A 16,896-nucleotide genomic window follows, 5' to 3' on the forward strand; every position below is an offset into this window, starting at 1 on the left:
ACTCAAAATGGTCCTTCTCAAGCCAATAGATACAAGTATGAAGATGGTGTGTGAGAAGTTTAGGGTTACTAGTGATTAATGTATACGGTTGGGATAATATATGAGTTGGATGTAATGTCTGGGATCAGCTTTTCTTTTAATAGCACGTGGTAAGGATGTTCATGTGTCGCTTACTGACAGGGATACACTCTGAGAAATGTATTATTAGGCCGCTTTGTCGTTGTGAAAAGGTCATAGAATGTCCTTATACAAACCTAGATAGTGTAGTCTACTACACACCTAGGCTGTATGGTGTAGCCTTTACTCCTAAGCTGCAAACCTGTGTACAGCATATTGTACAGAATACTGTAGACATTTGTAACACAATAGTAGTGTTTGTGTATCTAAACATAGAAAATGTGCAGTAAAAATACAGTAGAAAAGAAAAAATGGTATGCTTGTGTGGGGCACTTACCATGAATGGAGCTTGCAGGACTGGAAAGTAGTTCATTGAGTTAGAATTAGGAAATTTGATGTGATAAAAATAAATGTGTTTTTAAAAGAGAACTTGTATTTTATTTGATTTTGCATTACTCCTTTAGTATGGATTTTCTGTCAGATTTTGAGATGATGTTGCAGAGGAAAAAGAGTATGAGTGGCAAGCGCAGACGCACCCGCGACGGGGGCACCTTTATTAGTGACGCGGATGACGTCGTGAGTGCCATGATTGTGAAGATGAACGAAGCTGCTGAGGTGAGATGGCTCACTTCTGGGTTCACTTTTTTTTCTTTTCCCCACTGGATTAGTTGGGTGCCTTTTTTTTTTTTTTCTTAATGCTTAAACCCTTACTTAAATTATATTTAAGGCACTATTTTTTTTTTTTTTTCTTTCTTGAGACAGCCTCAAGCTGTCATCCTGGGTAGAGTGCTGTGGTGTCACAGCTCATAGCAACCTCAAACTCTTGGGCTTAAGCAGTTCTCTTGCCTCAGCCTCCCAAGTAGCTGGGACTACAGGTGCCCACCACAACACTTGGCTATTTTTTGGTTGTAGTTGTCGTTGTTTGGCAGGCCCAGGCTGGATTTGAAACTGCCAGTTCTGGTGTACGTGGCTGGAGCCTTAGCCTGTTGAGCTGCAAGTGCCAAGCCTTAAGGCACTAATTTTAAGTATGGGAATAATTTTAATTTTTAATCATACAAAGTGAAAAGACTAAATATTAAGTAAAATTGCCCTTTCTAAGTGAATGGCTGTGCTAGTTTTATGGGGCAGTGGTTTTATTTTCAGGTTGGTTAGTTCGCCACAACTTTCTTGATATATAAAAATGTGTTATAAACATATGTGTCATTGTCTTACCCTGATCATGAGACTGTATTTAATTCATTGTGTTTTAAAAATCTGTCAAATTGTGAAATTGATCCAGTATTATGTCTAAAATACAAGTTCTGGTCTTTTAGAGATACTTGCTTTTAAAGTATTAATAGAGTCAGTGATCTGTCTGGGGTATGTCTCAAAGCAATTCAAAGGTGGAGGGAAAGTAGCTTGACATCTAGCTAAAAAGTAAGACTGGTTATGTGGGTTTAGTTGTTGAAATGTACATGACGGATACATTCAGTATTTTATGTTTATAAAATTTGAAATTTTTTATAACAAAAATAGAGAAAAACTGCCCAATAAATGCTGAAAATTTTCTTTGATAATATTAATATATTCCACTAATAACCAAACTTCACATCTAGAAAATTATTCCAAAATTTTCCAGGTATAATTTGTCCCTTGAATGAACTCTTTGAAAACTTGACAGTTACGGCTCAGCACCTGTATCTCAGAGGCTAGGACGCCAGCCACATGCACTGGAGCTGGTGGGTTTGAATCCAGCCTGGGTCTGCCAAACAACGATGACAGCTGCAACCAAAAACCAGCCGGCATTGTGGCAGGACCTGTAGTCCCAGCTACTTGGGAGGCTGAGGCAAGAGAATCACTTAAGCTAAAGAGTTTGAGGTTGCTGTGAGCTGTGACGCGACAGCACTCTACCCAGGGCAGCATAGTGAGACTCTGTCTCAAAAGAAAAAAAAAAAACGAAAAGCTTGACAGTTATGTCAGTATTTTAAATCAAAATTGTTTCTTTCTGTGTATAGTTGTTAAAGGTAATTATTATAATAGTTTTGTGAGTTTGACACAGACACATACATAGATTGGTTCTCTGTCCAAAATCCATTTGTTATTTCTTTTTTTTTTTTTTTTTGGCCGGGGCTAGGGTTTGAACTTGCCACCTCCGGCATATGGGACCAGCGCCCTACTCCTTGAGCCACAGGCGCTGCCCAAAATCCATTTGTTAATCTTTCTTTTAGGAAAAATTGTAGTTTCTTTGAGAACCTATTGCTTTATTTTTTTTTCTGGTTCTGAATTTGCTGTGGTTCTGATTTGCTATTAACAATTAATACTATTTTTTTTAATCTTTTTTTTCTGAATAGGAAGACAGACAGTTGAATAATCAAAAAAAGCCTGCACTGAAAAAATTAACTTTGTTACCTACTGTGGTTATGCACCTTAAGAAGTAAGTATTTTCTTGAAAAAGCTTTTCTTTTGAATAGAATGGTATTCAGATGGCAGACTATTGTTCTAAGGATATTAAATAATGGTAGCTTTCTGTCAGTTCACAGAAAATTAATAAAATTTCCTAAATATACTTCTTAATAAATTTTTATTAAACCTTGACGCCTGATCAAACAGAACAAACAGTAAACTAATATGAATGAAAGAAAAACTTGGAACTACTAATTTTGTTCTTTACTGACAGTTTGGGTTTGGTCAAATTGCTGTTTTCCCATTGTGATTAAAAAGAGCAAATCTTGGGAGACTACTTGCAGCACACATTATCCAAGGGGTCTGTGGCCCTGTTAACATCACAGTCATTGATCCTTCCGAAATAACGATTCCTTCTTAGTAGACCCTTGTTACCAGATTTTTTTCATTGGTTTGCTCGTATTTCTGAGCAACTTTGCTTTTTTCTTTGAACCATGCAGCCTACTTTCAATGACTGAAGAAACACATTAATGTTATTAATGAGCCCAGCATGGCCTAGGACATGTGTAACTAGAAAATTGCTCCCTCTATTTCATTAGCCCAAATGATCTGTCAGTGGTTTCATGTAAATAATAATGTCATGTTTTCTACTAACATGACCAATTCCAGTGCATAAAATGGAGTTTCAAATGTCATTATTTTATTGAGATTGGGTGTCCTTCAGAGAAGAGCACAGTTCCAGGTTCACTACCACCTGAAACTGTTTGAGAATCACTATTCTGATAGATTGAACATTATTTTTCTTTTTAGTTGTAATGATCAGGGCTCATTCTTTACCGTTTGTACCACTGATACCACCAGTAATCTATCTTGTGTAATTTGAGTTCGCCTAAATTTTATTTCAGCAAATCTTCCTTGTCAGGCATATATTTCTGGAAAATAAGAACTAAAGGCTGGGAGCCCATAGCTCATTGGTTAGAGCGTCAGCCCCATGCACTGCATGTTCCAACCCAGCCTGTGCCTGTGATCAAAAAAAAAAAAAAAAAAGAAAGAACTAAAGTTCATATTGCTTCTGAAACCAGAATAGGTATTCAGTAAATATTGACTGTATATAAGTAACTTTTTAAAAGTAGTTTTTGGAAACATCACTAAATATGTAAGAAGTCAGAAAATAGGCTTGGCGTCCATAGCACAGTGGTTACAGCACCAGCCACGTACATCCAGGTGGCGGGTTCAAACCTGGTCCGGGCCAGCTAAACAACTGCAACAAAAAAATAGCCGGGTGTTGTGGCGGGCGCCTGAAGTCCCAGCTACTTGGGAGGCTGAGGCAAGAGAATTGCTTACGCCCAGGAGTTGGAGGTTGCTGTGAGCTGTGACGCCACGGCATTCTACCAAGGGTGACAAAGTGAGACTCTGTCTCAAAAAAAAAAAAGAAGTGAGAAGATACAGGAGAAGTAAGGTTCATAGAGTTGACTTTATTTTTTTTTAAATTACTATTGCAGGCAGGACCTTAAAGAAACATTTATTGACAGTGGTGTGATGTCTGCCATCAAAGAATGGCTCTCACCTCTACCAGATAGGAGTTTGCCAGCATTAAAGATTCGAGAGGAACTGTTGAAGATTCTGCAAGAGGTTAGAGACAGATAATCTGTTTGCTCTTTATTAGTTACCTAACATGGTTTATAGTGTCATAACCTCTATAGTTTACGATGTATTTATACATTCTCTTGCTATAGCCTGGCAGAAGACGGGTTAGAAAAGGGGGATATATCTACTGATATGAGCATAAAAGGGAAGACCTTACAAAACTTTATGGGACTATAGCATTGAAGGGAAAGACACTGGCTATTGATTTATTTGAGAAGAATAGTACAGTAGTAGACATGGTCTGGGAAAGCACTTAAAGTAGAAAGAGCACCAAATTCAGGGTCATAAGAACTTGCGTTTGAATCTTGAGCTGATTTACCTTTAGATGGCTGTGATAGCTTGGGCAAGTACTTAACTTCTGAAGGCATTCTGGAGGAGATTCCTATGTGCCCAGCATGTGCTTCATGCTTTGTGTATGTGTTCCTCACAGTAAACCTGTAAGGTAGGTGTGTAGTCTCCATTTTACAAATGAGGAAATTAAGATTCAAAAAAGGTAAATGACTTGTCCAAGGTCACATAGTCAGAAGGTGGTCATGCTTGGCTACAGTCTTAGGTCTGTTGGATTCTGAGGCCTGTGCTGACTCCTATATTAAACTGCTAACCTCTGAGTATTCTTAGTTCACACTTTCTCACACTGTTAGGTTTCACTTGAACTTAGTGGTAATAGTGAACTCTTTTAATATGAACACAGAGTATCTTTGTGTTCAATGCTATAGATTCTGAAATGAGTCTTTTATTTGTTTTTTTGTGAATGAACCAGATCTTGAAAGTCCTATAGAATAGATTAGCAAGACTCCCAGGTTCTGAATGATTAATATGTATGTAATGTGTTTATGTTCCCCAGCTACCTAGTGTGAGCCAGGAGACCCTGAAACATAGTGGGATTGGACGAGCAGTGATGTATCTCTATAAACACCCCAAGGAATCAAGGTCCAACAAGGACATGGCAGGGAAATTAATCAGTATGTAAATTTTACTTTTTGTTTGTTGTGTTTATATCTACTAAGAGAGAGACATGTACATATAAAAACTATTTTTACCAGTATTTGTTCATATTGGTAACGTCTGGAAAGTAGAATAGAAATTGTTTAAATAACTTCTTATAGATACCAGGCTTTTCTTCTAGACTTAAAGTGCTTTTCAGCATATTTAGGTATGCTGTCCAGTATTCAGAATAGCAAGTCAAAAGCATGAGTTATCTAGCTGTGAGTTAAAATAGTCGTAATTGTATTTCAACTTCAACATTACAGTAGTTATCATTACAAAGTATAATACCTCAGAAAACTGAAGAATAGATCAGTTGAGTAACTATAAACCTGGAAATCAATAAGTAGGCATTTTAAACACTAAAAAAAAAAAAAAGAAGGAAGGAGGAGGGTAGAATGCAGTCCGGGATTTGGTCATTCCTGAACCATGGATACACCACTTGCCTACAGCACATCCTTAGCTTGAGGTTTAAGCTCTAAGTCTTGGTCTTTTGCTCTGTAAACTTGAGGCAGTCATGTGCTTTGGGTTATTTTATTTTATTTATTTATTTTTTTAGAGACAGAGTCTCACTTTGTCACCCTTGGTAGAGTGCTGTAGTATCACAGCTCACAGCAACCTCCAGCTCCTGGGCTTAGGTGATTCTCTTGCCTCAGCCTCCCAAGTAGCTGGGCATACAGGCACCCACCACAATGCCCGGCTATTTTTTTGTTGCAGTTTGGCCAGGGGCTGGGTTTGAACCTGCCACCCTCGGTATATGGGGCCGGCGCCCTACTCACTGAGTTATTTTAAAGATTCAATGAGAGGATGTATATGAAGCACAGTGCCTAGCACATGGTAAGTACTCGAGTACTACTAGCTACTTACCACTATTGTTGACTTGCATGATGGTCTCCAGAACCTTTTTGCATGTTCTTAATTATGCCAGAGGAGTTTAACTGAAATTCGTGTGACAAAGTGCCATATTGTTTATGAAATTATTCAGTTTTAAGACTGAAGTCCATATTTGTTTTTATTATCCTCTGCATCTTTTCCTGTGCCCCTTGCTGGAAAGAAATTTTTTAAACTTCAAGCTCAGCCCAGCGTGGTGGCTCACGCTTGAAATCCTAGCACTCTGGGAGGCTGAGGTAGGTGGATTGCCTGAGCTCATGAGTTCGAGATCAGCCTGAGCCAGAGTGAGACTCATTTGTAAAAATAGCCCGGCATTGTGGCAGGCACCTGTAGTCCCAGCCTACTCGAGAGGCTGAGGTGAGAGAATCACCTGAGCCCAAAAGTTTGAAGTTGCTGTGAGCTATGGTATCATGGCACTCTACCAAGGGTGACAAAGTGAGACTATCTCAAAAAAAAAAAAAGCTTAAAAGCTAGATTGAAAAAGGAACTACATCAATATTTGAATACAGTAATTATTTTTCTATTGAATCTTTAAACTTTTAGAATATAAATTTTTTCATTAAACTAATGATGTATTATCTCAGATCTGGTTAACAGTCTAAAATTTATTGTGTGTTATCATCTCAGATCTTGTCACTAATCTAAAGTTTATTGCCTAGGAGGTGGTAAACTTTTGTTTCTTCTGTGCAGCAGCTAGCAGCTTGTGACTTTTTTTTTTTTTTGCCCTAGACTCAAAGAAGTAGAATATTCCCATTGGTATCCTTGAGTTACTACAGCAGTGATTCTGAATCCAGGGGTGTGGTCAGTGGAGTGATTTTAAAAGATTTGTAGACCCCTGACAATGTCTGTTTTCTTCTTTGTGTGGCAACATCTGTGTTCTATCTGTAAAGGTCCTTTAGCTACATTATGTTTCAGAACTAAAACTTCAGTTGGTACCTCTGGACTTTTACTTGCTGGACAGTGGTCATGTAGTAATTATATTTCATTGTCATCTTAGCTGCTTTATGAAGTACGAACTCTACATCTGCCATATTAAACTGTAATTTTTGCTACATGCAATGCAGTGACTCATGTCTGTAATCCTAGCACCTTGAGAGGCCAGGACAGGAGGATCATTTGAGCCCCTGGAGCTCAAGACAGCCCAGAGCAGCAAGACCCTTCTCTGTAAAAAATAAAATAAATTAATTAAGTAAATAAAAATTTAAAATAAAAGAAAATAGTCAACCCAGCTAATTGATAACTGTCAAAGTGGGTCAGATGGTACTTTCTTTGAATCTCTGTGGTGATTACTGATTTACTGGTATTTTCACTGTAAGTTTTCTGAGTCAGTTAGAGTTATGATCCTGGTATTATGCTGTGTTTATATATAAATAATCCTGAAATAATGGAGTCGTTAGGAAAGAGTAAATGTTTAGAATATCACGTAACACTACAGTGCAATTATTTGAAAGAATGGTAGGAGATGCTATTTTGTCGACTAAACGATTGTTTTTTTCTTGTTGCAGATGAATGGTCCCGGCCTATATTTGGTCTTACCTCAAACTACAAAGGAATGACAAGAGAAGAAAGAGAGCAGAGAGATCTGGAACAAATGCCTCAACGACGAAGAATGAGCAGGTATGAGGGAACAGGTATGAGTAAGTGGAATAAATACCGTTGTTGGCAGTAATCAGAGGGTTTTTGGTAAATGAGCATCATTTGGAAACCTGCAAGATGATAGGGATTTCTTTCCTCTCAGCTTGATATTATCTGTGTATTCATAATACTCTTCATTTAAATGTGGTAGTGTGTGATAGCGGCCCTCTCCATCTGCCATGACCTTCCCTCTCATAGTTCTGATTTTGCTTGCCACTTGCAGAAAACAACTTTCTCCCTCCCATTTCCAAATTCCTGGATTTAAAAAAAAAAAATGGGTTCACTTTGTACCAATATATGCTGGATATAGTTGTACCCCGGAGGGCAAAGTTATTAGTTATAAATATATGGCAGTTATGGCTTATCCCTAGTGAAATCTGTTATATGCAAGTGAATACTAAAATGAGTAGTACTTTTTAAAGATTACTGGAAGTTATTTTTCCTGTTCCCACTTATAAGAGCTAAGTAGGGTCTAACTTTAATATTAGTTTGCTCTGTTGCTTAGTTACAAGGTTCTAACAGCCCTGGTATCTCCTTGTTTACTTTTTTCCTAGCACTGGTGGTCAGACACCCCGAAGAGACCTGGAAAAGGTGCTGACAGGAGAGGAGAAGTAAGGTTTTACATGAATTTTTCTTCCTAGATAATATAGAATGCTGTGTTTGCTTATTTAAAATGAATAGTAAATGAAATGATGTTATGGTTACATAGGTAAGGGTAATTTTCAGTTTAAAATTTATTGAATATTGGGTACTCTGAGGATACAAGGAAAATTGAGAGAAGAATTCATTTGGTAAAGATTTTGTTGCTGCTTGCTAAATGGTAGACTGCTTGCTAAGCTCTGACAGTATAAAGCAAATTAAAAATATTCCATGGTCTGAAAAAGTGTAAGTCTGCAGAGGGGATGTTAGGCACAGGGAGAGTAGGCAAAGCAGTGGGGTAAGTGTGCAAGGCCTATTTTGAAAATAGCTGTGGACTGAAAAGGTTAGGCAGTAAGGCTGGAAATAAAGATGTGGTCCAGTGAAGGGCTTTACGTCACGACGGGGAATTTTTGTTGTCTTTGTGATTCCATAGGAAGTTTTGGGGCCTGAATGTGAAGCCATCACATTTGGTTTAAAATACTGCAACTGATGATGCTGCGTGGGATTGGGTGGAGGGCAGTGGAACTGAAGGCAGTGGTCCAGCTAAACAGAGATGATAATGAGGGAGCAGAATGGTGAGGAGGCATTGCACAGGCAAAGCTGCCTGGAGCTTGTGACTCAGTGGAGAGAATTTGGCTGGAGTTGAGGAACCGAACTGGAACTTAAGTCCTCAGACAGTGTTATTACTACTGACTCAGATGGACTGAGGAAGAGATTTAACATCATAGGTGAATTCTGTTTTGTGACAATTAAATGTAGATGCCCAGTGTGATAGTCTAGATACTTAAAGAGATATTTGGGCCAGAGACATAGATTGATGGTTCTCTCCATAGAAAATATGTGTTGAATCAAGAGAGTACAGAGTAAGAAGTGAACCAAATAGGCTCGGCACCCATAGCACAGGCACCAGCCACGTACACCAAGGCTGGTGGGTTCGAGCCCACCCTGGGCCAGCTAGACAACAATGACAACTGCAGCAAAAAAAAAAAAAAGCCGGGCATTGTGGTGGGTGCCTGTAGTCTCGCTACTTGGGAGGCCGAGGCAAGAGAATCACTTAAGCCCAAGAGTTTGAGGTTGCTGTGAGCTGTGATGCCACAGCACTCTACCAAGGGTGACATAGTGAGACTTTGTCTCAAAAAAGAAAAAAAGGAACTAAACTACTTTGAAAGGAGTGTAACCAGGCAGAGTAGCCAGTGGAGGTGAGTCGTAGCTGCGGTCCTATGCATGGGAGCAAAGAGGGGAGTGAGGCTGCCCTGGAGGTGGGCAGTGGTAGGTTGCTGTAGAGGAGTTGGTACAGGGAAGTTGTTACTCGGGCAGCACCCAGATTGCAAGAGGAGAATGAGGGATGAACTAGAGGGAGCAAGTGTAAGTATAGTTCATTGATAATAAATTTGATGATGAGAGGGTGATTTCAGGAGAAGAATAAGAGTGATGAGGGATTTTCTTTGGCAGGCCAATGAATCTGTTCATGCATACGTATGTGTATGTAAGTAAGTTGTAGAGGCTTTGTGTTAAAAGCAGGGTAAATACAATACAAGGGAATAGAAACGATTTTTAGAACTTTTTACCCTTATCCTCTCCCCACTTTCAGTACACACATACACCACTAGAGTCAGTTAACCTAAAGGTTGAGTGGTTTAATGCCCAGACATCTATAGATATAGGCTTTACTTTTGAAAGTAATCCAACTGTAGTATAGCCTTGTTGCCCTCAAATTGGCATACAAATGAGTGAAAATAAAACTAGGGAAATATAAATAAAAGCAATGTATTACATCAATATCTTGTTGTATTGTACTGTAGTTTTGCAAGTTATTACTGTTAGGAGAGACACTGGCTTTCATATCATTCCTTAAAACTACTTGGGAAGCTATAATTATCTTTGATAGTTTTTTACAAATATGACAAAAATTACTGTATAAGTTAATGTATGCACAAAGTAAAGTACTTTATGGGCAGACTCAGAGTTTGGGGGGTCATTTTTAACTGCCTGATTTTTCACCTCACAAGTGAACTCATGAGTTACTTCACCAGACCAGAGAAATTAAGATTCAGAGTCCTCCTGGAAAGACCAGCCTTAGAAAAAAGAAGGGCATGATTATATCTGAAGCTGAGGAGGGGCAAAATGGATTGGATGACCTTGGGGGGGGGGAGAGGAATCTTGCAACATTTCAGCTAAGTGGGGTGGACCTAGGATCATACATGTGAAATTGCCTGCAGACTCCATGGCTGGCTATGTAAGCACTATTCTTCTCTGTCTCAGGGCTCTTAGACCTGGAGATCCTGGATTCTGTGCCCGTGCCAGGGTCCCTATGCCTTCAAACAAGGACTATGTTGTCAGGCCCAAGTGGAACGTGGAGATGGAGTCATCCAGGGTAAGCAGACAGAGGAATGGCAAGGTGGATCTCAGATGCAAACTCTTTTAGGTTTTATTTCAGAGAGGACTGTTTTCTGGTCTTTTTATCTAGCCAAATTACAAATTGAGGAATCAGAAAAGAACTGTCCAAGGTTAAAGATTGTTGCTGATAAATTTTTCTTCACACATGAAGCAACATCTTTTAAGTAGAGAAGTTCCTTCTTATTAATATTCTGAACCAGTGATCTTTTTTGTTTTAGAACCATGAGACCTAGAGCTTACCTGCTTCTGAAGAATATTTACTGCCCCCTTTCTCTTCAACTGTTTAAGCAGTTCTGTTTTGAAATATTTAGGGTAGACACTTCCTCTGTCATCATTGTAAGCACTGCTCAGTGATTGTCAGCATTTCTCAGTAATCTTTTTCTATTCTCCAATCAAACTACTTTCTAGCCAGGTATTCTTAAAAAGGGCCTAAGCCGTTTGGAAAAGCATAAGAGGCGATTTGCAGAACAGAAACGACTCAGCAAAGTGCACCGTGCTGTCAAGTTCAGCATTGAAGGCAACAGGATGCCCCTGTAGGCCTGGCTTTACCAGAGTGTATCTGAGAGGTATCCCCAAGAAAGCATGTGCTGTGCATGGGCTTGATTTATCAGCAGCCAGAGTGAAAACTGGTATGTGTGTGCTTTCTTAACCAGAAAAAGCCAGGACTGTTTAATTCCTGAAATGATGACCTTAAAAGGCATTGAGGAACATTTAAGACCTCTTGGATATTTAGTAATTTATCAGAATTCCCTTCCTTTGTTAGTACCCTAGAGATAATGAGATTAATGATTACTTCCCTGATGAGCATTTTTTTGGTTTTTCTCACCAGTGCTCATTGGTTTTTGTTTGTTTGTTTAGCAGGCCCAGGCTAGGTTTGAACCCACCATCCCTGCTACATGGGGCTGGTGCTCTAACCACTGAACTATGGGTGCCCCTAGCTGGTACTCATTTTTATGAAAAGTTTGGGCTAGGCACATTGGCTCATGCCTACAGTCCTAGTACTTTGGGAGGCTGAAGTGAGAGGATTGTTTGAGGCCAGGAGTTTGAGACCAGCATGAGCAAGAGTTAGACCCTGTTTCTACAAATACAGAAAAATTAGCCAGGTGTGGTGGCATGTGCCTGTATGTAGTCCAAGCTACCTGGGAGGTTGAGGCAGGAGGATTGATTGCTTGAGCTCAGGTTACGGTGAGCTATGGTAACACTATTGCACTCTAGCTGGGGCAACAGAGCAAGACTTTGTCTCAGAAAAAAAAAAAAAAAGTTTTGTTAGGGCCCCAAGTCATAGTAGTCTACCCTGTGTAGCCATATAAACTGGTTAGTGGCTTCTTGATGGAAGGGGAGGTAGCTTGTTTTCCTATTGTGAATGGCCCAGTGCTACTCATTTGAGGACTCATTGCATAAGCCTTTTACTAGTTAGAGATGAATTTGATTAATATATACTTAGCACATGGGCAGAAATGAAGAAGTCTCTGGGGCGGCGCCTGTGGCTCAATCGGTAAGGCGCCGGCCCCATATACCGAGGGTTGCGGGTTCAAACCCGGCCCCGGCTGAACTGCAACCAAAAAATAGCCGGGCGTTGTGGCGGGCGCCTGTAGTCCCAGCTACTCGGGAGGCTGAGGCAAGAGAATCGCTTAAGCCCAGGAGTTAGAGGTTGCTGTGAGCTGTGATGCCACAGCACTTTACCGAGGACCATAAAGTGAGACTCTGTCTCTACAAAAAAAAAAAAAAAAGAAGTCTCTGGAATGTTCATAAGCCAGACTGGCTGATTTACTGTGCTTTGAGATGAGCAGTGGCACCTTTGATGCAGTGTGCACAAGAGTGTGTGTTGTCTGCCTTTGTGCTTCTCTGAGACCCCTCCGCTCACTTTCCTGACAGTTCATTTTATTGTTAAGCCACTATCAAGAAGCAGCACACTTGGGCAGTGCCTGTGGCTCAGTGAGTAGGGCACCGGCCCCATATGCCAAGGGTGGCAGGTTCAAACCCAGCCTCGGCCAAACTGCAACAACAACAACAACAAAAAAAATAGCCGGGCGTTGTGGCAGGCACCTGTAGTCCCAGCTGCTTGGGAAGCTGAGGCAAGAGAATCGCGTAAGCCCAAGAGTTAGAGGTTGCTGTGAGCCGTGTGACGCCACGGCACTCTACCCGAGGGCGGTACAGTGAGACTCTGTCTCTACAAAAAAAAAAAAAAAGAAGAAGCACACCTTCTTACTGAGAATAAATAAGGGGTAGAGAGGATTAGTTCTTTGCCCAGAACACCCTCATCTATATATATTTACTTCTTTTTTTTCTGGTGCCTGTATCTGTGTCCCCTAACCATCTCTCCTTAGTATTTCTCCTCCCACTTGTGTCTCTTTCACCCTTCTCTCCTTTTTTCACCCGTCTCCCTCTTTTTCTAACAGTATTTTTCCTTCCCATCACTTTTATTTTTGAGAATCAGGAACTATAGTATGGCAAAGAAAATGTAATAAAAACTCTCAGTGGCTAGTCTGCTTTGGAATCTAAGTTGTGTCCCGAGGGGCCTATGCTTGCCCACTGGTTCTGCTGGTTCTTGTCTCACCTCCACCCCAGGGTAGTCTGACTGCCTTCTAGAGTGGGAGGAGGGCACCTTTTCTATATTCCGAGCCCTCGGTCTGGCATTTGGGAGGCCTCAATCTGACCAGTAGAGCTCTGTCAAAAAGTAAATCACATGAAAGGAACTGATGATCCTGTGTTATACCCTGCTTTTTAATCATTAAACCGCCTGACGCTTTCCTGCCCAGGAAGGTTTCTTGTATGTTCACTGAAGTATTCCACATTGCAGACCCTAGTGGGCATTGTTAGAAATCATATTGTCCAAAAAGAAAACTGTAATGAGTAAATGGGTTTCAGATGAAACTGTTTAAGTATCATTTTTGTTTTAAGTTACTTAAGAATAAATCATTATAGAGTAACCACATTCCCAAAGTCCTAATCTTCCACTAAGTCACCACTGGCAACAGTTTGCTATTTTAAATGTATTCCAATTATGCCTCAAGTTTAGTTTTTATAATTATAGAAAATTTTGAGGTTATAAAGAGAAAAATTATTTGTGGTTCTGCCATTCAAAAGCAATTTGATATATGTGTTGCCTTTTTTTCTATTGATATTTTAAATAATTAAAATGATTTTTGTATAATTTTGGTCATCTTCCCTTATTACCTTGTAGATTTATCATTTTTAGTGGCTGCATAATGGTCTAGCCTGTGAATATATCATAATTTGTTTATTCATTTCTCCTCTCATTTTTCACTTCTAAATAATTCAGTAAACTGTACTGCATTGTATTTTTTGTATGCTCATTTGTAGTATTAAAATGACAAAAGCAATACATGTTTTTATGTCAATTTTTAAAAATACAGACTGCATAAATAAAATTAATCTCACCTATAATGCTGCCATAACTGAATATTAACATTTTAGATTATTTCATTTTAATCCTTTTTATATGTGTGGGTAAACATTACTATATTCTTTAAAAATTTCAAGCAGCATTGGACTTACTTCTTTTATATACTTTGTTGGGTTTATTTGTTTTTTACTTGGTAAAAATCTGTTTGAGTAAACATTCTTCAGTGATTTTAATATTGTGTAATCAAACAGTTACACTATCTTAATTCTGTTTTAAGCAAACCCATCTTGCTAATCTTTTAAGCTGCTTTTGTTTTTGTTTTTTTTTTTGTTAAAACAGTGCAGCATATACTTTCTATGTCCTAAGGAACTGTGGTATAGGGTTGATGAGTCAAGAAGGAGATCAGTGATTTGGCATGTTAAGTACTATGGTCTGTGTGGTATCAGGCTGGGATAACCGAGCATCTACCAGCTGCAAGTCACATGTGTTGTTAGCTAAGAATAGGTTGACACTAACCTGGGTGTGTCCCTGCTCAGCTGAGGCTAGACAGATTCCTTAGGGCTCAGACTATTAGTGAAGGTCCTGGGAGTAGGCAAAGAGAAGGTGAAGTAGGTGTGTGGAGTTGGGGAGTTGGCAGAGATCCGAGTAGGTAAGGCTTCCAGTGTGGGCTGATCGCAAGTACTAAATCAGTACATCGTCTGAAAGGAAGTCAGGTATCAGGGTCTGTCCAGGAAATCTGAGGGACAGTGTGATGGATGGTGGTATAGCTCTTTCTTGTCTAATAATGAATTTTTATGCTAACCTAGAGTATATTGCACATGGTCAGAAATGAAAAATCTAGGATAGTTGCCAAACATGGCTCTTGTTCAAGAATGACTCAGGGTTCCTTCAGGTGACTTTATATCTGGGAGACACTGAATCCAGAGATAAGACTTGAAAGGCTCCTAGACTAGAAGTTCACCACACTTGTACTGACCCCATTGTCTCCTAGACTCTATTACTTTAGCATTCTTTTGAGTTGAGCTTTAGAGGCAATTCAGCAGTAAACATCTGGGGAGATCATTCTTAAACATCTGAATTGTTAACACAATTAACAAGAGTTCTTCCTGATCTTTGACATCAATGGCAGAGCTTCCCAGAATTTCTGAAAGGTTCATTAGAGACCACATCTTAGTAAGACATATAGTGTTTTCAAAATATAAAAGAAAAAAAAAAAAAAACCTTTAAAGATAAAGGGCAAGTGGAAAAAAGACTTAATTTTCTTTCTTTCTTTTTTTTTGAGACAGAGTCACCCTAGGTAGAGTGCTGTGGTGTCGCGGCTCACAGCAGCCTCAACTCTTGGGCTTAAGCAATTCTCTTGCCTCAGCCTCCCAAGTAGCTGGGACTATAGGCATCTGCCACAAAGCCTGGCTATTTTTTTTCTGTTGCAGTTGTCATTGTTGCTTAGCTGGACCAGGCTGGGTTCGAACCTGCCAACCTTGGTGTATGTGGCTGGCACTGTGATCACTATGCTATGTCACTGAGCCTTGCTTTTTTTTTTGTCAAGTATACTTAGTTGATGTAAATCTAGTTGATTGTGAGGTAGTAATAGTTGTAGTAATAGCTTCGATTTATTCTGAGCACAGAAGGTGTGCTAGCATCTGCACTTGAATTTGACATTATTATCTCATTTATCTCCCTCAGCATTGCTGGAAGGCGTGCCAGCCAGGAAAGTGCTTTGTCCAGAGATTCAAAACTTGCTGAGGCAGAGCAGGGATTCTCCAAATCTGAATCTTTAGAGCTCCAGCACTTCTGGCTTTATTTCGTTAATTCTTCTAACTTCATTCATTATGCTTAAGGCCTTTTCTCAGATGACTTTCCTTTGCTTTAGAAGATCCTTGTTTTTTACACCAGTACTGTTTGAAAGTGTCAGTGGTCAGTCTCACATTTGATCTTTGAAAGGAAAAAGCATGTAATCAAAATACAGTGTAAATGATGGAATTGGGAGGATCATGGTCTCAGTTTTTCCCCCTTTCTCTCATCTAGGAGATTGCCATGTACTATAGCAAAATTAAACGTAAGGCAAAGACAACAATAGAAGTATTCTCCCTTGAGAGTTTCATATGTATTTCTAACACTGCTGTGTGTACTTGCTCTATTGTTAAGGTCATCAAAGCATCTTGTGATTCACTCTTCTGACAGCTAATGTTCAGGTAAAAGAAGATGAAAGATAAAACTGGATTTATGTGTTTCAGTAATTTGCTCTCTAATTTCCCCCCTGCCCCCTTAGTTTCAAGCGACCTCCAAGAAAGGTATCAGTCGACTGGATAAACAGATGAGAAAGTTCACAGATATCAGGAAAAAAAGCAGATCTGCACATGCAGTGAAAATCAGCATCGAGGGCAATAAAATGCCATTGTGACCTTGCCTGGGATGATGTGTCCCCATCTCTACTCTTAAGAAATGTGCAACGGACTCTTTGGAGAAAGAAGATATTTTAAAATTTTTTTAGTGTGTCTGTAAATGGTTCAGCTTGTATCAAATGTTGTCATAGGACTCGCAGTTCTCTCAGTTGTATTTAAAACCGTTTATTGTGTACTTTGTACAGAGGGGTACTAGTCTTCTATAAACTTTACACAATAAAAATTCATTCTGGTTTTGGGGGGCTGTCTCTTCATTGTCTTAGAGAATGCATTCTTAATGGGAAATAAAAATCTGAAGATGCTATAGTTTTGTGACCCTCAAGGTTCAATCTACCTGACTGGAATAATGAGGAATTGTCATTTGTTCTGACAAGTAATATCTATAGTGCTTGGGTTTCCTGAGTAATAGAAGTGTCTTGGTGGGCCTCTAGATAT

General features: G+C 39.5%; 1 protein-coding gene across 2 annotated transcripts in view; it reads left to right on the forward strand.

The window, feature by feature from the left end:
* IWS1 (interacts with SUPT6H, CTD assembly factor 1) overlaps nucleotides 1–16,696 on the forward strand; it is a 44,365-nt gene extending 27,669 nt beyond the window's left edge. The window contains exons 7-15 of one of the 2 annotated variants that reach the window (XM_053597141.1): nucleotides 582–732; nucleotides 2,448–2,530; nucleotides 4,002–4,131; nucleotides 4,991–5,108; nucleotides 7,527–7,638; nucleotides 8,211–8,267; nucleotides 10,558–10,669; nucleotides 11,101–11,258; nucleotides 16,329–16,465. In XM_053597141.1, coding sequence (XP_053453116.1) covers nucleotides 582–732; nucleotides 2,448–2,530; nucleotides 4,002–4,131; nucleotides 4,991–5,108; nucleotides 7,527–7,638; nucleotides 8,211–8,267; nucleotides 10,558–10,669; nucleotides 11,101–11,229 — 892 coding nt within the window. In that variant the 3' untranslated portion in view covers nucleotides 11,230–11,258; nucleotides 16,329–16,465. Of the gene's footprint in view, nucleotides 1–581; nucleotides 733–2,447; nucleotides 2,531–4,001; nucleotides 4,132–4,990; nucleotides 5,109–7,526; nucleotides 7,639–8,210; nucleotides 8,268–10,557; nucleotides 10,670–11,100; nucleotides 11,259–16,328 lie in introns of both variants that reach the window. The other variant, XM_053597140.1, reaches the window with a different exon arrangement.
* Nucleotides 16,697–16,896: the final 200 nt, after the last annotated feature.

The sequence above is a fragment of the Nycticebus coucang genome, chromosome 7 (assembly GCF_027406575.1).
Source record: "Nycticebus coucang isolate mNycCou1 chromosome 7, mNycCou1.pri, whole genome shotgun sequence".
NCBI classification, from domain to species: domain Eukaryota; kingdom Metazoa; phylum Chordata; class Mammalia; order Primates; family Lorisidae; genus Nycticebus; species Nycticebus coucang.